Consider the following 22,466-nt stretch of genomic DNA (forward strand, 5'->3'; position numbering starts at 1 on the left):
CAGATGAGCAAATTAAATAGACCTATAACTGCTAAAGAAATAGAAACAGTCATCAAAACCTCTCAACTAAAAAAGCCAGAACCAGATGGTTTCAGCGCAGAATTCTACAGGATTTTCAAAGAAGAACTAATATCATTATTCCTCAAATTTTCCTACACAATAGAAATAGAAGGAATATTTGCAAACTCTTTTTACAACACTACAGTTACCCTGATACCTAAACAACACAAAGAAAGTTACAGACTAGTCTCACACATGAACATTAATGCAAAAATAATAAGATACTGGCCAACTGTATCCAAGAACACATCAGAAAAATCATTCACCATGACCAAGTAGGCTTCATCCCAGAGATGCAGGGGTGGTTCAACATACAAAAATCTGTCAATCCATCATATAAACAAACTGAAAGATAAAACCACACGATCATCTCAGATGCTGAAAAAAAAAAAACTTTGACAAAATTCAATACCCTTTCATGATAAGTCTTGGAGAGAGCAGGAATAGAAGGAACATACCAAAACATAATAAAGGCAATATGCAGCAAGCCAACATCAAACTAAATGGAGAGAAACTCACAGCAATCCCACTGAAATCAGGAACAAGACAAGGTTGTCCACATTCTCCATATCTATTCAATACAGTACTTGAGGTCTTAGCTAGAGTAATAAAACAACAAAAGAAGATCAAAGGAATATAAATCGGAAAAGAAGTCCAAGTCAATATTTGCTGATGATATGATAGTTTATATAAGTAACCTCAAAAATTCTACCAGGGAACTGCTACAACTCATAAACTCCTTCAGTAATGAAGCAGAATACAAGATTAACAGAGAGGGCTGGAGAGATGGCTCAGTAGTTAAGAGCACTGGCACTTCCAAAGGTCCTGAGTTCAATTCCCAGCAACCACATGGTGGCTCACAACCATCTATAATGATATCTGGTGCCCTCTGCAGGCATACATACAGGCAAAATACTTTACACATAGTAAATAAGCAAATCTTAAAAAAAAAATTAGTAATGATCCTGAGAGTAAACAGCAAGTTTTCATAAATAAAAGCCACTAAGATTACTTCTACCACAATAAAAATCAATAGGCAAATGAAATATCTCTTATAAAGGCACAACGGTCTAAATAAAAATCAGAACATTTAAAAAAAAGAAAGAAAAAATCAGTAACCCTCCTTTATACAGATGATAAATGAGCTAAGAAAGAAATCACAGTAGCCACAAGTAATATAAATATCTTGGGGTACTTCTAACCAAAGAAGTAAAAGACCTATATTACAAGAACTTTAAGTCTTTGAAGGAATTGAGGAAGAAAATGGAAAGACCTCCCATACTCTTAGTCAGAATCAACATAGGAAAAAGGGCAGCTCTTACAGGGTCACCAACAGTTCCACTGCTGCTCACAACTGGTGAATCAGGAAAATGAAATGTGTTTCTCCCAAGTTTATAATATAGTTCACAGCATGGGCTTTCAGTACTCTCCAAGCTACAGGAGAGGCTACAGGAGCTGTAGGTGTTGGCAAATTGAAGTCTATTCCAGAATCTCAAAGATTCATCCTTGCTCTAGAACCTCTTCTGGTACCAAAATCTGTATTAGTCAGGGTTCTCTAGAGGAACAGAATTCTGTCTATAGAAAGGGGTTTGTTGGAATGATTTATACACAATAACTGTCTATGTGTGGATGGTCCAAGAACCCAGTAGTTAGTTGCTCATTCATTGAGGCTGAGTGTCTTGACTGATCTTCAGTAGACACTGGAATCCCAAAGAAGTACACTCTAAAGCCAGCAAAGAAATGGACTTTGCTATCTAGAGTGAGGGTAAGCAGGCAGAGAACAAAAGCTTCCATCTTGCATTCCAAAGATTTGGAATGTTGTCTTTAAAAAAAAATATTTTTAATTGGTGTGTTTGTGAGAAAGAAAGAGATAGAATGTGAGAGCAGGTACCTGCAGAAGCCAGATGTGTCAGATTCTCTGAGAGAATTAGTGTGTGTGTGTGTGTGTGTGTGTGAGAGAGAGAGAGAGAGAGAGAGAGAGAGAGAGAGAGAGAGAGAGAGAGAGAGAGAGAATGTGAGGGCAGGTACCTGCAGAAGCCAGATGTGTCAGATTCTCTGAGAGAATTAGTGTGTGTGTGTGTGTGTGTGTGTGTGTGTGAGAGAGAGAGAGAGAGAGAGAGAGAGAGAGAGAGAGAGAATGAATGAATGTGAGGGCAGGTACCTGCAGAAGCCAAATGTGTCAGATTCTCTGGAGCCACAGTTAAAACAGTTAAACAGTATGCATGCTGGGAGCCAAACTCAGGTCCTCTGAATGAGCAGGAAGTACTGTGAACTACTAAGCATTCTTCTGGCCTGTGATTTCGTACTGTGAACTACTGAGCATTCTTCCAGCCTGTGATTTCACTTTTTAGACTTTATAGCTTGCTCTACATTTTCTTTTCTTTGAATTTTTTCTTGAGATGTTGGAAATCAAACTCAGAATCTCTGACATGCCATACAAATGCTTTAATACACAATGGTGCCACCAACCCAGGAAATGGTTTTCTTTTTCTTTTAGAAAGAGGTTCTTCTGTCCAGCCCAAGCTGGTGTCAGACTCCTGGGCTCAGATGATCTTCCATCCGCAGCCTCCAACAGAATATTGCAGGTGTGTGCCACCACACCCAGCTTTTAGGAAATGAATTTTACTTGCTAAAGACAGAGAAAATACTGTAATATTTTTATTACAGTAACAATTTCTAGGTGTACCATGCAGCAATCTTCTTACAGCCAGGCCTCGAGCAGGAGTTCATTCCCACTGACCACCAGCCACCAACAGTGATTAGAAGACAGCACATGGCCCAGCCCAGCACAATGGGAGTTGTATGAAACAGACCAAGACTTTCAGCTCTTATCAAACTACAGCTCCACAGGCTCACACTCCTGAGTTCCTGAATGGAGGGAGAAAGCAAGCATGAGGCTTTACCACTTGGCTCCCACTACCTCCTGCAGAAATTGAATGCTGTTGTTCATTTCTGTGGGCAAACGAACATTTCAAGACCAGCCTGTCAGTGGCACTTGGGTGAGTCCTTTCCACATAAAAGCGAGGGGTAGAAGAGGTATTTCAGGTGGTACTCTGTCCCAGCGAGGCAGTATGCAAGCTCCTCGTCACACTTGCACAGGACTTCTTGGCATTTGTTCTCTGCGGGTCCTGGAAGAAGTAGGGAAACAGAGGTTAGAGCAGACCCTGAGAATAAATGCCAGGTAAGTCAGTAAAGTTGGAGGCAGAACACTTTTGTGATACCTTATAGCTTTGCAGTAGCCCTCCATGGACAAGAGCACTCCAGAAGGCAGCAATGACAGTCAGCTTCTACACGAAATGAACTAAACTTGTCAAATGGACAAGCTTCTGGCTCCTCTTCTGTGTCAATATTACCCTGTTTCACGTAGGAATCCTTTCAGATAAGACTGATTGCCTGGCAACTATCAGGCCTGGATTTGCAGTTCCTGCTCTTAGCTCTGTGACCTTGTCTAACCTTTATGTCAAATAGGAGCACTGCTGAGGGCATAGCTAATTGGTAGACTACTTGCCAAGCTTGAATGAAGCCCTGGGTTCTGTTCCTGCCACCAACCAAAAAAGTAAAATGTAAGTAAATAGAACAAGATCATTCTCTACTTTGTATGGCTATTACACATCCAGGGTGAGATGGGCTGTTACACATTCCATCCCAGGGCTGGGGGTGCCGAGCTGGCAGTATGCCTGCTTAGCACACAACACTCCAGGCTCTATCTCCAGGACCAAAACTGGCATGGTAGCACACTCATGTAGTCCCAGCACTTGGGAGGTGAAGGCAGAAAGATCTGAAGGTCAAGGTGATCCTTGACTGCCTAGTAAATTTGAAGCCAGGCTGGCCTGCATGAGACCCTGACTCAAAAATTAAAAATTAGCTGGATGGTAGTGGCACTTGCCTTTAATCCTAGCACAAGGGAGGAAGAGGTAAGTGGATCTCTGAGTTCAAGGCCAGCCTAGTCTACAGAGCGAATTCCAGGACAGCCAGAGCTGTTACATAAAAAAAAAAACAAAACCCGTCTTGAAAAGCAAAATTAATAAATAAAAGCTAAGACTGGAGATATGGTTCAACAATTTAGAGCACTTGCTCTAATTTGCTTTTCTTTTTTTAAATGTTTATTTATTATGTATACAATATTCTGTCTATGTGTACGCCTGCAGGCCAGAAGAGGACACCAGACTCCATTAAAGATGGTTGTGAGCCACTATGTGGTTGCTGGGAATTGAACTCAGGACCTTTGGAAGAGCAGGCAATGCTCTTAACTACTGAGCCATCTCTCCAGCCCCCCACTTACTGCTTTTCTAAAGGATCCAAGTAAGTTCCCAGCACCCAAGGTCGACTCACAGCACCCACATGGCAGCTCACTGTCTGTAACTCCAGTTCTAGGGGATCGGATACCTTCACACAAACATACATGCAGGCAAAATACCAAAGCACATGTGGAAAAAAGAGAACTTAATAACTAATTAGGTGTTAAGTAATTAATTAAACAAATTAGTTAAATTGAGTTCATTCACATTGTTAGTATTTACTTAATTCCACATTTCCGTCACTCCAAGAGAAACTCTGTAACCTTTAACTCCTCGTTTGTCTCTGGTCCTGAGTAATGACTCATCTCTTTTGTCTGCAGAGATTTACTGTTTCAGACAATGGGGTCACCTGCTTCCTGTCACTCTACTGTTCTCAGGTTTACTGTGTCCATGTTATAATAGAGATGGCACTTGTCCTGCTTGGTTTCTTCATGTGGGGGAGAGGGATGGCACAGAGGTTAAGAGCACTTGTTCTTACAAAGGACCTGGGTTTGATTCCCAGTACCCACTGGTTCCCAAGTCTCTAACTGTCTCAGTCTCTGACGCCCACTTCTGACTTCTGTGGGCACCAGGCACAGCAATACATGGAGGCAAAACACCTATACATATAAAATTAAAATCTTTTTTTTTTCCCAAGCATTTTGAGGCTAGCAAGAAGGCTCTATCAGTAGAGGCGCTGCTGCCAGGGCTGACAGCCTGAGCCTGACTCCCGGGAGCCACACGGTGGAAGAGGAGAACTGACTCCTGCAAGTGTCCTTTGAGGCACACGCTGTGGTGTGTGCATTCGCAGACAGGAAAGAGAGAGGAAGAAGGGCAGGAGAGACAGTGTTGAGAGAATGAACTACATCCCTGTATTACTTCCAGTGCTCACAGAAACCAACAACTTTTTTTCAAATTTCTCATGTTTGAAATTATTTTATTATTTTTTAATTTTTGTGTGTGTTTGTGCATATGTGTCACAGAGTGATTATAGAGGTCAGGGGACAACTTACAGAAGTCAGTTCTTCCCTTTCACCCTGTGGGCCCTGAGAATTAAACTCAGGTTGTCTGGCTTGGAGGTCAGCACATTTAACCACCAAGACATCTTGCCAGCCCACAATTATGTCCCATTATTCCCTTTTCACTGACTACAAAAGTGAGGCTCAAAGGGATTCCATAACCAAGGTCACAGACCTGGGAAGGAGTCACCCAGGATTCCAGCCTAGGAAAAGTCTTCTCCTGGGCAAGAAAGGCCCAAAAGTAGGCCAAAAGTAGGACAGATTCCTCTCTCTCCGTGGCCTCAGATCCAGAGGAATCTCACTGTTGAGATAAATTCAAGAGCCAGGCCACTGGTGCACACTTGTAACCCAAGCAATCCAGATAGAAGTTTGGAAAGTTCAAGGCCAGTCAGGCTGTGCTATGCTGTGAGACAATTATCTCAAAAATAAATAATATTTAAAGGAAAAGGAAAGCTAGCTCCCATGGGTTTGTTAGACCTAAAGCCTGAGCCAAACAATGGTGGTGCATACCTTTAACCCCAGCTCGGGAGGCAGAAGCAGGGGAAGCTGTGAGTTCAAAGCCAGCCTGGTTACAGAGCGAATCCCAGGACAGCCAGGGCTACACAGAGAAACGCTGTCTCAAAAAAAAAAAAAAAAAAAAAAAAAAAAAAAGGAAAGAAAAAGAAAATAAATAAATTAATTAAAGCCTGCTAGTAAATATTATCATAGGCTGAAAAATTTTAAATATGTTTGTCAGACCCATAAATGGAAAATGGGCCAAACTTATAATCAAATAAACAACTATGTTCAGAATATCTCAACAGAATAACAGAATATTTTTTGTTGAAAACGTTTAACAGGTACCTTGGATTTTTCTGTGTGACTCAGGGGAAAGAGCTCTGAAAACAAACACAGACTAACAGCAGACATAGTGGTGACATTCCATGGTCACCATGCCACGCAGGCAGTAACTGAGGATAACATGCTATTGAAGGGGAGGGTAGGAAAGCTATAAGATCCATTTCCCCACAAAGTCTTACTTCACCTCTTTGCCTGTGCTAGTAGTTCAGGGACAAGTCACTTCTTACCCTGGGCCTCAGTTTCCCCAACACAAAATGAACAAGATATAGTTCAGTTGTAGTACAGTGCTTGCCTTGCATGTACTAAGCATGGACAGAGGGATGTAATGTTTCCATAGTGATTCAACTTTACTGTTTAAAATAATTATTTTACGTCTGGATCGAGATGGCTCAGTGGTTAAGAGCTGCTCTTCCAGAGGTCCTTAGTTCAATTCTCAGCAAGCACATGGTGGCTCACAACCATCTACAGTGGGAACTGTTGCCCCTTTCATGTAGACATACATGCAAATAGAGCACTCAAATACATTAATAAATCTTTAAAAATTATTTTACATGTATTTATTTTGTTTTTGAAGGGATCATTTTGGTGGGGCTGGGGACTGGGGTGGATACACCATGGTACACTTTGGTTTTTCATTTTGCTACTATGTGGAACCCATGGGTCAAACTCAGGTCATTAGGCTTGGCAGCAAGCATCTTTACCCAGTACGCCCTCTGGCTCACCCCAGCTTTATACTGCCAGCTCTGCCTTCCTGCCAGGGGGACAGGGTCAGGAACAGTGATTATCAAAGCCACCCTCCAATGATGCGCCTGCTCCTTTCTGCCTCCAGAGCAGTCTTTAGAAGCTTAGTGAAGGGACAGGAAGAGGGAAAATAACACACACACACACACACACACACACACACACACACACACACACGTTCTCAACTCTCATCTCGCAACACTCGGCTTTCCAGGTAAGGAAATGCAGCTCAGATAGGTTGTCAACAGCTCAGTATGACACAGCCATCACCCATCCAGGATTAAGTGATTTTCTCTTTCTTTCTTTTTAAAGTTTTACTTATTATTTGCAGTGTTCTGCAATGCATGTTTGCCTGCACACCAGAAGAGAGCACCAGATCTCACTACAAATGGCTGTCAGCCACCATGTGGTTGCTGGGAATTGAACTCAAGATATCTGGAAGAGCTGCCAGTGCTCTCAATCTCTGAGCCATCTCTCCAGCCCTCAAGTGATTTTCAACAGAGGCTGATGTTATCTAAGAGAGGAAAGAATGACTCTTGAGCAAAGTGTTGAGACAGTTGTATCACAATATGCCAAGGAAGGAAATCAGACCAGCCTACTGTTTGTATGAAAGTTAAATCAAAGTGGATCACTGCCATCAATCTCAAACTATTAGAAGAAAACAGGTAAATCTTTGCCATGCTGTGTTTCTCAGTCAATTCTTAAACATCAACCACATGGGCAAACAATAAACAAACAGCTGACTAGGGCATCTGCAATGGATTAAGTAAAATGCTGCGGATCCCCCAAGTGGCTGCAGTGGCAGAAACACTGCAGGTCCCCAAGTGGCAGCAGTGGGCAGCGGATCCAAAAGCAGTCAGTCCCAGGCAGGGACAGTACAGTTCCCCGAGTGACTGCAGCGGGCCAAGAGGTCCAGGCAGGGAGCCATGTGGTGAGTGAGAGACCTCGACCAGGCAGCTAGTCCCATGAGAAGAGACAGACAGATGGGCACACCACGAGACCATGTTGCAGGTCTCCGAAAGCAGGTCCTGGGCAGGCAAGGTCATGGCAAGTGAGAGAGACATGGATAGGCAAGCCATGCAGAGTGAGGTTGGATATTTATTTAGCGGGTTCTAGAAGGGAAAGGGAGAAGGGGAGAAGAACAGAGAGAGAGAGAAGTGGGGAGAGACAGAAGCTGCTTCTTCGAGAGGGAGATGGAAAAGGAAAAGACTCAGGCTGGAAGCTGAAGATCAGCTTGCCTCTGTGGTGGCAGGGGTGGGGTGGGGTGGGTGGGGGTGGGGTGGGGTGGGTGGATAGCTTGTCTCTTAAAGGGGCAGAGCAGATCATTACAGCATCAGTAAAGTGAAAAATGTTTTGCTGTTACCATGAAAAGGAGAACAACCCACAGAACAGAAGCAGCAGCCACAAGAAGGGCTGAGAATTTAAAATATTAAAAAAAAAACCTCACAACAGCAAAAAGACAATCCTATTGAAAGTTGCACACAAGGAGACACAGTAAAGAAACTGCCAAAATAACTGCTCCATTAGGGGGAAGATTTTTGAAACTGTGGATAAGAGAAAGAAAATATCCAGAGGCATCTGGAATAAGAGTCCAGGGAAGATAGTTTAAAAAGGTGACAAGCCTGGAATAAGAGTCCAGGGAAGATAGTTTAAAAAGGTGACAAGCCTGGGCATGGTCAGGGTTGTCTGCAAGGAAGGTGAGAGAGCAGGAGAAAAAAAAATGGAGATAGCAAAAGAAAAAACAGTGGGAAATAGAAGACAGAGAATGGAGGGGTAGAAGGAGAATAAGTAACTGCTAAGAGGGAAGCTGGAGCAGGCTAGGAGTTTAGGGAAGGAGAAGAAATGAGAAGGACCAGGATGCCAGGTGGGGCTTTGAGATACTTACTGGGTCCTTGTGAATAGGGGGTTGTAGGAGCTTGGAAGCTAGCATGGGCTTTGATATACTGATAGCAAGGGAAGTGATTACTTTTGGTGGACAGAAAACCCGTTTTACAAGTTTCTGAGGAATGCCGGCTTTTACCTAACCACTAGAAATCCTCCTACGGTTCAGCTTTAGGTGGATGGGCCAACCCTGTTATTTCAGGATATATGGACTGTCTGAGACCTGTGTGAAGTCCTCAAATGAACATGGCTCCAAATGATACAAAAACATTCAAGAAGCATGTGAAAACATAGTGTCGATGATTTATTAGGAAAAAGCAAATGAAGCCAGGCAGTGGTGGCGCACGCCTTTAATCCCAGCACTCAGGAGGCAGAGGCAGGCGGATCTCTGAGTTCAAGGCCAGCCTAGTTTACAGAGTGAATTCCAGGACAGCCAGGGCAACTCAAGAAACAAAAAACAAAACAGCAACAAAAACAACCAAAAATTAAAAAGAATAAGAAAGGAAGGAAAGAAAGAAGAAAAGAGAACAAGAAAAACCGCAAGGCTAAACAAAAACTAGATCCTTATTATATTCATTTTGAAGTCATGTTTGAGTGTGTGCACAGAGGAGGTCAGGGGTCAACTTGCTAGAGTCAGTTCTTTCCTTCCACCGTGTGCATCCTGAGAGCAAGATGTGGGAGTACATGAGAGAGTTGCGAGGGAGAGGGGGAGACATGATGAAATTAGAAATTAGAAGCTGAAGAATTAAAAATAAAATTTCTTTCTTTTTTTTCTTTTTTTTTTTTTTTTTTTTTTTGGTTTTTCGAGACAGGGTTTCTCTGTAGCTTTGAAGCCTGTCCAGGAACTCGCTCTTGTAGACCAGGCTGTCCTCGAACGCACAAAGATCCACCTGCCTCTGCCTCCCGAGTGCTGGGATTAAAGGCGTGCACCACCACCACCTGTCTTAAAATTTCTTTTTTAAAAAAATGATATTTTTTTCATTGTGGTCATGGAATCCAGGGCCTTAACATTCTGAATGACCTGTCTCCCCAACCCAGCTAAAGCAATAAAATTTGGGGCTGGAAAGATGGTTCAGTGACTCAAAGAACCTCCTGTTTTTCTAAGGACCTAAGCTTTGTTCCTAGACCCATATCGAGTGGCTCTAGCTACTGGGGAATGTCCAATGTGAGCACTGCATGCAGACACAAACACCCACATATAGACACACTCATAATTGAAATAATAATAACTATTATTTAAGGAAATGAAACTTGTATTGTGTTTATTCTCATTTAAAAGAAAAAATGAACTAGGCAATGGTGGCGCACACTTTTAATCCCAGCTCTCAGGAGGCAGAGGAAGTTGAAGCTCTATGAATTCGAGGCCAGCCTGGTCTATAGAGCAAGTTCCAAGTCAGCCAAGGATACACAAAGAAACCCTGTCTCAAAAAACCAAAAAAAAAAAAAAAAATGGGGAGGGGGGAATTAGGGCTGTATGGCTCAGTGGAGAGAATGTTTTTGAGGCTCAGTCTAATCCCTAATACTGTCAAAAATAGAAAAAGAACAGGGAGAAGCCTGGTGCCTGCTTTGTTTGCAGCTCTTCAGAGAACTTGATCTCACTACCCCAACTCTGTCCCTACCCACAGTCTGTCTGTATGATTACGCATCTGAAAGAAAACTATAAATGGAAGGACACCACTGAGCCTAGTGCTGGTGCTCTGGGCCCCAGAGCTGAACAAATGCTCCACCCTGAGCTGCCCTCCTCATGGCCCAGTGCCTTAAGGTACACACCTCACTTCTCCCTAGCTGGAATTGGCAGTCTGAAGCAGGAGAAAGAAAGCGCCTCAGCCAGTTGTAGTGCACCAGTCAAGGACATCCTGGGTTCTGTCCTCAGCATCAGGGATGAAAGGACAGTTATGTAGTCTCACCAGCTCTATAGTTCATGGTTTTTTTTTTATTGAAGTTTCTTTTTGTTTGTTTGTTTGGTTTGGTTTGGTTGTTACTGTTGTTTTAGACAGGCTCTCAAATATATGGTTCTATGTCATCCTTCCTTCAGGTCAGAGATATTCTACGGTTTGGATACATCATGAGTGTGTCTACCAGTCCCCTCATGATGGACTCTGTCTTTTCTTTCCTTCTTTTTGTCCAGACAATGGAGAAATATGTGCATGTGTATTTCAAGTGTGAAAAGTCACTTCTTAGGCAACACTATGTGGTCTATGGAGAGCTGGAAGCAGTGATACCTTACTATGAAAGCACAGAAGCCATTTGGATCTTTCAGGATGCCCAGGGGGTACTTGGGGAAGTCTGAGTACATGATGTGGGGCACTCACCACAGTGGATGCGGTGATCAATGCATTTCCACACATAGCGGTCTATTTTGGGACTGCAGCCAGCTTCCTGAGCTTGAGAGTAGCAGCAGTCATGATGCTGGCAGCACCTGGGGTACAGAGCAGGCAGACCAATAGGTGCATGAAAGAGGGAACTCTCTCGGCCTTCCCATCTGAGCAGGACTGGGCTAGCAAAGATCCTCAAGGAGCAAGTATCCTCTGATGGACGTGCTGTCCCTCACAGTACCAATCCTGGGGAAGAAGTCTACCATACCAGCCTTACTCCCTGACCTTACCTGTGCCTACCCCTGTCTGCCTCCTTGTAACTCTGAGCTTCCCTTCCTTCCTGGGTCCAGGTTGTGCCTTTTTTCTGAACAACCCAATGGCATCTTGGCCCCAGGCACCAGATTCCACCCAGAAGTGGTGATGCCTCCTTCTCTCTCAGGCTAGGAATATCTCTTATCACACCCTGTCATAAAACCATTTCTCCTCCCTCCAAGCAGGTTAATCTTGAGTTCTCACTACAAACCTCATACCATTTGTCCGAAAGACTGAAACTCTGTGGAACCCTATCATTGCCTTTCCTCACAGTGTCCTCCAGGGCTAGCTAGCCTGCCATATGATAGAGCTTCAGTAAACATTTATTGTTGAACAGTTCCCTGAGTGCCACATCTGCCTTTGCACCTGTCAACACTCAGCTGAGACTTTAAGCAGTCAGTTAGCTCCAACCCTGTTCTCCAATCTGTGGAAAGAAGCAGATCAGCTACCTAACAGGTACTAAGTAAGGGGTGTGGGATAGCCGGGGGGGACCTGGAGGTCCAGAGAAGGTGGCAGCCTCAGCTAAGCTTCAGGGGAGGTTTTCTGGGTGTGGGAATTGCAGAAACACCTCTGAAGATGGTGTGGGAACCCAGACAGCCAGAGTTTAGGAATTCATAGCTGTCATCGGATGCACCCAAGCTTCAGGGCCAATTCGCGCTATTTCTGTCTCCAGCTAGGGAGGAAGCAGCTGCATCTACACTGAGCAATTGGTTAGTTAGCTTTGTGGCAATGTGCTAGCATCTGAGTCTCTGAGAGCACTGGGGGCCTGCAGTACCAAGTGGAAATGAGCACCATGCTTCTTCCTGAGCAGAGCCATGACAGTGACTAGAATGTCCTAGAAAGACCCTGGCTCTCAGTTTGCATGGAACAGGCCTTTCACAGGGTATACCCTATGCTCTGTGCTAGCCCAGATAAGCAATTTGACAGTTCTATAGCTTGGCTTTCTTATCTGTGAAATGGATTGTTAAAGATTCTCAGAGATCTGCGGGCTATACAGTCTTCTAGCTTTATGTTTCTAGATGATTATGATTATGATTACTAGATGATGTCATCGGATCACAGCCAGAGTAAAGGTTATCTGGTACCAAGATGTCTCCCCACTGATCTGAGAACCCAGGAAATCCTCTGTATGTAGGGTAGTGCTAGATTCTGGGATCTTCCTGGGTCAAACCTGACTTCAGTTTGGGGGTTTTCCTTTAGGCCTTAGCTGTCCTAAGAGTTATACTCTGGGCCCCAGTGGACACTCACCAGTCAATGGCATCACGTGGCTCTCCATGGCCACCCAAGCCACAATAACAGCCATAGTTCATGTAGGCCATTGGTGATCGAGGACCAACACAATCCAAGGTCCCTGCCAGTTCCAGGAGCCCACGCTTGTACACATGTGACCTTCTGGTTGCTGAGGGGTAAACAGAGGTCATAGGTTCAAGGTCAGAGTTCCATATCCACAGTGAAAGGCACTAGTTTGAGAAGGACTTAGATGTTTCCGCTTGTCTGGGTCTGATGCCCTTGGATAAATCACAGCTCTCTCTGTGCTTTGATTTTCTTGTTTGCACAGTGCAGGATAAAGTGGCATCAGCTCGCAGAATAACATTAGGCATGGTACCCTGCCCATTACAAACTCAACCCCAGCCCAGACCTTTAAGACAGTGTGAGTAGAAGGATGAGATGTAGACCATAGTACAGGAGAGATCACACCACTGGACCTTTGCACAAGCTGGTCTCTGCCCATCAGCGTCAGCTGCAATCAGACTGTGAGCTGACGGGAATAGTTGTCATGCTGGTTGTTCTAGTGCTTGTTTGCCATGAGAGATAACTGAATAGCATCCTTGCACAAAAGAGAGCTCTCTGGGATTTCAAGTCTCTGAGCCTCTCTATTCTTGCCTAGGACTCTGGCTTAGGACCCTATTTATCAACTTCTATTTTCACCTCAAGGTCAGCTTCCTTCCTTAGCCTGAGTCCAGCCATTTCTCTGGGTCCTGGTGTAGCTCTCGTAGCACTCCACGGTGTGATAGGAAACCCTGGTGATAGGAGATTGACTTGGGAAAGTGGCCTCCGCACTCCCACAGCCCACAGCCTGGAGCTAAGGCTCCAGCTCACACACTGGTGGAGTGAGAGCAAGGAAGGAGGACTACAGATGGCAAGGCTGGGGATCCCGGCAGCAGAGCAGGACCAAACTCCCAAGTCTGCTTGCTGAGTGTTGGCGCCCATCCCACCTCTCCTACTCCGTTCCAGGATGGAAGACAGTGGAGGTGTAGCCTGGCCCTGGGCTGCTGTGCCTCTCATCTGTCACTTAGAACATGTTTCCATCATAATTACTTATTTAAAGGCTCCACACTGAACTTAAATCCAATCATGTTTTCTCTCAAGTACCACACTAGAGACTGGGAGGGGGTTCTCAAGGTGGCTCAGATCAGAAGAAAACTGAGTTTAGAGAAACTGGGATTCTAACTCGGGTGGTAGAGTGCTCGTCCGGCATAAGCTGGGTTCCATCGTATAAAGAAGACATGGTAGCCTATGCCTGTATCCCCAGCACTTCAAGGTGGAGGCAGGAAGATCAGAAGTGGAGGTTATCCTTGGCTAGATAGGAGTTGAAGCCAGTCTAGGCCACACTTTCCATTCTGGATGATAAGCCTGTCCTTTTCCAATTGCTCTAAGCCTTCCATGGTTCCCGTGAATTTGAGGTAAAGCTCTCAGCTCCACTGTACCCCAAGTCCCAGTGGGGATCCAAAGCTTACCCCTCAAGCCTTCCGACCTCTCCAGAGCCCATCCATCCCTCTAGTCAGGCCCGTCACACTCCTGCTCCTGCCTGCTGGTCAGCCAGCTCACCACAGCCTTACTCTACAAGTGGCCTTGTCGTGCCTGTTCACGGGAGAGCCCCTCTGGCTTGGGTGCTCTTCCAGAAAAGGCCTCTGACTCACACAGCTCAGGACACCCTTGGCACACAGAAAGGCTTCTAGGAAAGCTCTGCTGACCTCAGGAACCACCGAGGCCAGGTGAGACACTCCTAGCCTAACCACTCCCAACTGTACCCTGAAACCATCTGCACAGCCCCTCTTATTCCACCCTAACCATTCTGCTATCACAGAGGCTGGAACAGCCCATGAAGGGCCCGGGCGAGGGACAGTCAGCAGCACTGGGTTTGGAACCAGAGAAAACACTCCCTTTGTGCCAACATAGGTGGGGCAGGTCAGGCTAGGGTCTGTTTGCTCTGTCTACCTGTGGGCAGTCTCCACTGGCAGTACCAGGATCCACAGACTCCATGCTGGTATACACTCAGTGCTGGTTGTCCTGGGCATCCCTGAGCTGTATTACCCAGCGGGTGCTGCTTGGAGCAACTGAGGCATCTGTGATGTTGATCTGGGTGATGTTTGTCTTGGAACTGAAGCTTCACACCTACACTTCAGTACTCAGGTAAGGCCAGGGCTGGCCATGTGCCTGCGTGTCTTACTATACCCCCAGATTAGGGAGTCGCCAAGAGAAGCCTCTCTAAAGGGGGTTTCCTTACCCACCCACAGGAGTCTAAATTCTGTCTTTGATCCTTCCACCCAAAGGGTCCTGCCTGGAAGTCTTACCTCTGACTCCATAGGCAAGAGAAGTGATTGCCAGTTCAGAGGGCTCAGGACCAGGGGTTGGGAGCTCCAGGCTGCTGGAGAGGACTGCAGTGGCTGTGGGGATTGTGGAGGGATGACTCTCATACCCACCCACCCCTGAATTCCTGAATGGATGCCTGAGTGCAGAGCCCTGGAAGGACTCAGAGACAGGACACCTGAGCGTCTGGGAAGCCTGAGTGGGCTTCTGAAGAAAGAACTAGAGATTTTAAGGCTCTGGGTGTTGAAAAGATCTGTTGAGTTGGGGGCGGTGAGAAAAAATGAGAAGGTATGGAATCTGACCTAGGCTGGAGGAAGCCAGACCTCACTCACCCTCGCTGACTCGGGGTCCGGGTCCTAGCAGGAGCAGCAGCAGCAGCAGCAGCAGCAGCATCGTTAGCCCGCACAGGGCACAAGTAGGAGGATGGCAGGTAGGGGACTGACCAGAAGGGCTAGGATACTCACCAATCCTGCCGACCTTCACCTCCAACCCCGCCCCCTACCTCACTTCTCTCCGTGGGGCGGAGTTAAACAGGAGTGGTCATCTGGAGCCTTGGGGAGTGTCTATCCCTCACTTTTGCAGATTGGTCCCTAAAAGGCATCCAGACACCAAACAGAGTGCTAAGGCCAAAAGGGGTCAAGCTGGGGGATGCCTCCATGGAGTAAGGTGCTGTGTTGATTTTAAAGAGTTCAGGCAATGCTAATTTACCCTAGCATTTCACAATGCAGGCAAACGTGCTTCTGTGGGGCAGTTGCAATTAACACTCTATAGTCTCCTCACCGATACCACCTCGAAGTGAGAAACAGAGGTAATTAAAGGTTGCCCCAAGTCATGCAGCCATTTCTGGTTAATGAAAAAAAAAAAAAAAAGATAGGGCTGGAGTCCTGGTGGTGGTAAACTGGGAAGCTGGGGCAGAAGGCTATGGGGAAATTCTGAACCAACCTGGACTACACTATAAGATCTTGGAGAGGAGGTGAAGAGGAAGGAAAGAGAAAAAAGGCAGGGGTTAAGAGGGCAAAAGGCCACACCAGCATCACACCCGACTATTCCATGCGTGTCTGCCTCCGGCTTCTCATGTGTTGAATAGTTTCCTTCTGAGGAAAGGGTATAAGCAAAAAGGTGGACTCAACAGATGCTCTAGACTGAAAAGACATGATAATTAGACACATTGCTTTCTGCTTCTGATGCTAACACTACTCAATTAGGCACCTTTCCCCCTCCTGTAACTCACTTTGTAGACCAGGCTGTCCACCAGTTTTTTGTTGTTGTTGTTGTTGTTGTTGTTGTTATTTGGGTTTTTTACCTGATCTGAGTGGAACCTTGGGAAACATCCTGCATCTTATGAACAAATTCAAGTAAAGATAAGAATTATCTCCAGCAAAAAAGTCTCCCTGTCTTTGGAGGCCCACAACACATGATTTTTTTTTTCTTTGTTTGTTTGGGCTTTTATTTCTTTGAGACAGGGTTTTTTCTGTGTAGCTCTGGCTGTCCTGGAACTCACTTTGTAGACCAGGCTGGCCTCGAACTCACAGAGATCCACCTGCCTCTGCCTCCCAAGTGCTGGGATGCAAGTGGTGCATATGCCACCACCACCCAGCACAACACAGGTTTTAACCTTGTCTCCCAGCCAAGTCACTGTCACAGAAAGACACTGAGGATCTACAGAAGCCAGAGGGCTGGTGGAATGGCTCTGAAGGCACCACACAAGTCTTGAGCCCTGGAACCCATGTAAAGATGGAAAGAAAGAACTGACTCTACAGAGTTGTCCTGTGACCGCTGTACATGTACTGTGACTTCCCATGCATCTTGCTCATACAAACACACTATAATAATACATTTTTAAAATGTTAAGTATTAAAAGCAGGGGAACCATGACTAGAACTCATCATCCATTGTATCCAACCTCTATTTGCCCCTGCTAATGATAATTCACAGGGAACAGGCTTCATCCCTTCTCTATCCATAGAAAATGATCTCCCTACTGTAGTGTGAGTGTCTGGCCACAGTCTGGTCTCATGCTTCTTGTGTGGCCATCACTGATCTGCCTGGCCCTTGATCACCATTCAGTAGAAGCTTTCTCATATGGTACAGATGGGATTCAGATGCTCCAAGTCTTTGGATTATAGAAAATGAGCAGCAGCTTCATGTGCTGCATAATTAGGAAGGCATAAGGGCTTCCGTGGCCACAACACTCACAGCCACCTGCTCCAGGTGGGCATTGCTTTGAAACTGAAGTCCTGCCTGGAAGACACTAAACGTTCGGAGCAGGGGCTCTTGCACAGCTAACATGGAGCGCTTCAAGTATCATCATCCAGGGTGCTGCTCTCTTGGAAGGCTGAGGTAGCGGGATTTTTGTGAGGCTGAAGTCAGACTTGAAGCCAACCTGAGCTACTGAGTAAAAGTTTGTCTCAGAAAGTTGAGAGCCAGCAAGATGGTTCAGGGGGTAAAGAGCACTTGCTGCCAAGCCTTAGGACCAGAATTCAATTCCAGAAACCTTATGCTTGAAGTAGAGAACCATCTCCCTCCACAGGTGCATGTTCCATGTCCCACAACTCCAGAAGAATCAAGTCAGGTGACATAGGCCTGCAGGCCCAGCTGCTTGGGAGGCTGAGGGCAAGGGGGGGGGGGAAATGACAAGTTCAAGGACAGTCCAGGCTAGCGTGAGCTCAAGGCCAGCCTGAACAACTGACTTGCTTTCCCAACCCAGGAGTAAGGGGAGAGAGGAGAAAGGAGAGAGGAAAGAGAGAGAGAGAGAGAGAGAGAGAGAGAGAGAGAGAGAGAGAATGCTTTGGATTTTTTCCTTTTTTTCTTTTCTTTTTTTCCCTTTTTGTTTGTTTTTTAAGACAGGGTTTCTCTGTACCTTTGGAGCCTGTCCTGGAACTAGGTCTTGTAGCCCAAGCTGACCTCGAACTCACAGAGATCTGCCTGCCTCTGCCTCCCAAGTGCTGGGATTAAAGGTGCGCGCCACCACAGCCCGGCGCTTTGGAAGTTCTTACACAGTGTGTTTGAGTGAGGAGAGAGGAGCAACCTTCAGTTCTTCATTATCCACTCACTGAGCCTGCTATGTCCTCAAAGGCAGGCCCTGTACTGGGGTACAACAGGAGACCAGGTACAGTTCTGTCCTCAGATAGTCTCAGCAGACTTGGGGGACAGGCATGAAGACACAAAAGGGATGTGAAAATGTGAACAAGACAATGACAGGATAGCAAAGGATTTGGGTATCCAGGTCATGAACCTCTGGATCTCAAACTGGATGCCCTATCATTTCCCAAAAGCAGAGCCTGGGTCCAGAATGCTGGACCAGGTGAATTATTTGTAAATTGTGTAAGTGTGTTCATGGAGCAGAGGGTAGAGCAGAAGGAGAGCATGAATGCACCAACAATTCTGGTTATGGTGTTCACAGCTGAGAATAAACACAAACAGATCTTCTAAGGAGTCATCTAAAAACCTTATCCTAAGCATCCATTCAGAGAACAAATGGAAGAAACAGTTATTTAAGGCTCCTGTTTCTCTTTGGTTGAGTATTGCATGGTGGGAACAAGGCAGAGAGGGAAGCTGATGAATCTAAAATGGTCAGAGCCAGAGCTGAAACTGGCTGAGACAGAAAGAACAGAACTTAGGGACAGAAATCATCCAATTTCTTACCCCTTGAGACTGGGACTACCATATTTATCATAGTGATAGCACAGCTTAAGTTTTAGACTGGGCAGGCAAACAGGCAGTACCTTATTACCCCTACTAATGGCACAACTTAAGTTTTTAAGAAGCACTTAGTATTTTAAGAAGTGCTCCTGGACAGTAAAGAATTGCAGATTCACAATAGGACAGATTCAGACATAAACGACCTCTAAATTGGTCACAGTGTTGAATAAATGTACGTAGGCTTGGGAGAGAAAAAAGTATAAAGAGTCATAAAATAAAGTTATTGCCTTTTTAAAAAAAGGGTAAAGTCTTTAAAGAGGCAGAGTACAGATAGTCATAGATTAAAAGAAGCAAAGAAAAATAAGCCACGTAAAAATGGAAGATCCACAGAGTCTGTATATTATTGTGTTTTCTTTGGATTTTTTGACTGTGAAGGAACTAAGTACAGAGAGATATTTCATATCAGCTGCTAAGTTAAACCAGCATGTATATTATAAAGGTATCTTGATTTCAGAATTTGGGTCTAAGAACATGTTGCTTGGGAAAACAGGTTCTTCTTTTGTTTTCACAGAAGATGAGAACCTGTGGATTGCCTCCAGACAAATATGGTTTAATGGACCAAGGCCTCCTGAAAGGTTGCCATAAACACCCTTAAAAATTTACTTTGCCCAATTGTTTACTGAGATGAACCTAGCACACAGGATACACCATAAAAGATCTGATTAACAGCACCCCCAGTCAAAAGAAAGCAGTATGGAAAAAACTACACCCATATTCCCAAATATTGTTTATAAATGTTTATTTACATTTAAAGGGGAATATGATATAGACATGGATAATTTGCATTGGTATAGATCTTGGTTTATTTATACAAATTTAAGGTCAATTTTGTTATATGTACATTTCTGCCCTTGATTTAGGTATTGTGATTGTATAGTTTATTTAAAAATGTAATGTATAATTAAGAAGTATAGGTTAATAGATAATTTGTAATAGTCAAGTTTGTAGTCATGTTAGTTAGGTTTTCTAGATGTATAGAGATACATTTCAGTTAAATAGATATTCTTCAAATCTTTCAGAGACCTTCAGAATATGGCATTTAAAGTGTTTTAAGAATTTAGGACTTTTCATGACAATGAGACACATCTGCTCCTGGAAGCAACAGCTACTGCAAGAGGAAGATGGGCATCGAAGAGAATCCTTATGAAGTTTGCTAGCCGTTTGGGCAAGAAACTGCTCTTGCCTGGACTGCTTCACTGGACATCAGTACCCACAGAGAGATGACAGCTAAACTTGCCTAAAGGCGAGATGGTCCTTCAGAGTTTCTAATACATGAAAGAGTCTGCAAGACATTCTGCAGGACACAGAAGAAAGTGACTGAACTGTCTTTGAAATTTCCTGCTTCATGGAAAAGTCTGCTTGATACTATGGGCCTGTAGGCTGAAGATAGATGCCCCAATGATACTAAAGAACTTTGGGTGACTGTCCAGGCAGCAAGATGTCTCTGCCAATTCTAGAGTTTTGGAAGTTGCTTACAATGCACGTCTTGTTTACTTAGGTAATATTATATCCTTCCGGAGTCTTTGATGGAGTTAAAGAATAGATAGATAGGCCGGGTTGTGGTGGTGCAGGCCTTTAATCCCAGCACTTGGGAGGTAGAGGAAGGAGTATCTTTGTGAGTTCAAGGCCAGCCTGGTCTACAAGAGCTAGTTCCAGGACAGGTTCCAAAGCTACAGAGAAACCTTGTCTCAAAGCTCCCCCCACAATACAATATAGATAGATAATTATAATTATAGTTTTCCTCAGTTATGATAAAAGATAAAATAGATATAAATATTGTAAGTGTAATTCTTGTTTGATAACTGTTTTGTTATATGTAATTTTACTATGTTAAAGCCTTCCTTTTTGTTTAAACAGAAAAGGGGAAATGGTATAGGAGGTCCTTCTGTCTTTGTGTTGCTTTCATTGGTTAATAAACTGCTTTGGGCCCTTGATAGGGCAGAATTTAGGTAGGCGGAGAAGACAGAACTGAATTCTGGAAGGAAGAAAGCAGAGTCAGAGAGACGCCATGGATCCTTCACCTGAGATGGACACCGGTTAGAATCTCCGGTAAGCTACAGCCACGTGACAATATACAGATTAATGGAGATGGGTTAAACTAATATGTAAGAGTTAGTCAATAAGAAGTTAGAGCTAATGGCCAAGCAGTGTTTTAATTAATACAGTTTCTGTGTAGTTATTTTGGATGTAAGCTAGCTGGATGCCCGGGACAAACAAGTGGGTCCTCACCCTTCAACATGGATCCATCTGCCCCTTACCACACTTTTTGGAGGATCTAGTCTCCTGTACCATTGGTTCCATCCCACAGCTGGCCAGAGTCACAGCCTCCCTTTGTCCTGGCTTGGCTCAAGTTATACAGAGATGGGGACCCAGTTCCCAGAGGCTGTTCTTGTGCCCCCTTATCACTTCTACTGCAACTCATTCTGTGGATAGACAGGACTCTATCCCAGATGCAGAGCTGGCCACTTCCACCACCTGGCAGGAGGATGCTGGTGCAGGATGAATTAGTGAACAAGGTGACCAAACAAAGTTGGATATGTCTCTTCATTCCTTCTAGGAGGACTTCTTCCTCAAAGATTTTAGCCCTATCTATCCCTTAGTTAAGACTAAGACATGGGTTTTTTTCTGTGCTTCCACAGCCTAGTGAGCAGGCACGACCTCAACATGCAGAACAACATGGGTGAATTCATGGACCTGTATGTGCCATGGAAATACACTACAATCAACCTCATCATTGGTCCCAAGGACCGTGCATCCATCCAGATGAATGTGGCCGAGGTTGACAGGGTCACAGGCCAGTTTAATGGCCAGTTTAAAACCTACACTATCTCTGGGGCCATTCTCATGATGGGTGAGTCAGATGATTCTATTCTCCAATTGACTAAAGCTGATGGAATTGTCTCAAAGAATTTTTGACCAGAAGAGATCAGGGAATATTTGTCACAAATAAAAGTGAAAAGTTAAAAAAGAAAAAAAGAAAAAAAAGACTAAGACATGGAACACATAGAGAGAACTGTCCACAACTTACCCCAGCACCTTTCAGTTTGCTGGGACATGATGATTTGGGGAGTGGCTGGCACAGTAAGGAAAGGTCCCTGCAGGGCATCCTCATTGGTCTCTTGTGGTTGCTCATCCACTGTTAACCACCAGGAATGGTACACTTAATGAACCATCTTTTCATCAGACACTCCTTTGCCTGGAAGTCACAGGTGCTCAGTGTATGTTTATTGACCATATGAACAGAACCACCACCCAGGTCTAAATACAGGATGTTTTCAACACCCTACTGGCTCCCCAGGCCCTATTCAGTCAATATTTCTGTCTGAGTTACTGTTCTATTGCTATAAAGAAACACCATAACCAAGCAAGCATTTAACCAAGGGCTTGCTTACGGTGAGTGATGATCCATGATGAGTCCATGATCAACACAGTGGGAAGCAGACAGGCATGGTGCTGGAGTAGCAGCTGAGAGCTTTACATCCTGATTTGCAGGGGAAGAGAAAGAGACAGAGAGCAAACAGACAGACATTGGGCCTGGCATGGGCTTTTGAACTCTCAAAGCCCACCCCACTGACACACCTCTCCCAATAAGGCCACACCTCCTAATCCTTTCTAAACAAATCCGCTAGTGATCAATGGGAACCATTCTCACTCAAACCACCATAACTATCCAAAGGAGAACATGCTTCTGTTACCACCCCCAGGGTTTCTGTGTGAGTGTGACTTCT

At 44.8% G+C, this 22,466-nt stretch overlaps 1 protein-coding gene and 1 pseudogene across 3 annotated transcripts; one reads left to right on the forward strand and one right to left on the reverse strand.

The window, feature by feature from the left end:
* Nucleotides 1–2,485: 2,485 nt before the first annotated feature.
* LOC125399704 (group 10 secretory phospholipase A2) lies at nt 2,486–15,531 on the reverse strand. 2 transcript variants are annotated; one of them, XM_048433245.3, is made up of 5 exons: nt 15,369–15,531; nt 12,694–12,844; nt 11,131–11,237; nt 3,029–3,188; nt 2,486–2,928 (listed from the first exon to the last, which is right to left on the reverse strand). In XM_048433245.3, the coding sequence occupies exons 1-4, from the start codon at nt 15,427–15,429 to the stop codon at nt 3,046–3,048; spliced, it is 462 nt and encodes a 153-aa protein (XP_048289202.1). In that variant the 5' UTR covers nt 15,430–15,531; the 3' UTR covers nt 2,486–2,928; nt 3,029–3,045. The 2 variants fall into 2 exon arrangements, with proteins under 2 accessions (XP_048289202.1, XP_048289201.1); XM_048433244.3 differs by having other exon boundaries at nt 2,486–3,188; nt 15,369–15,524.
* Nucleotides 14,521–21,992, forward strand: LOC125399793 (small ribosomal subunit protein eS21 pseudogene; annotated as a pseudogene). Its single transcript, XR_015738941.1, has 4 exons — nt 14,521–14,859; nt 19,758–20,236; nt 20,676–20,787; nt 21,378–21,992. The product of XR_015738941.1 is annotated as a small ribosomal subunit protein eS21 pseudogene (transcript).
* The last annotated feature ends 474 nt before the right edge of the window (nt 21,993–22,466 follow it).

Source organism: Myodes glareolus, chromosome 9 (genome assembly GCF_982192425.1).
Source record: "Myodes glareolus chromosome 9, mMyoGla1.1, whole genome shotgun sequence".
Lineage (NCBI taxonomy): Eukaryota > Metazoa > Chordata > Mammalia > Rodentia > Cricetidae > Myodes > Myodes glareolus.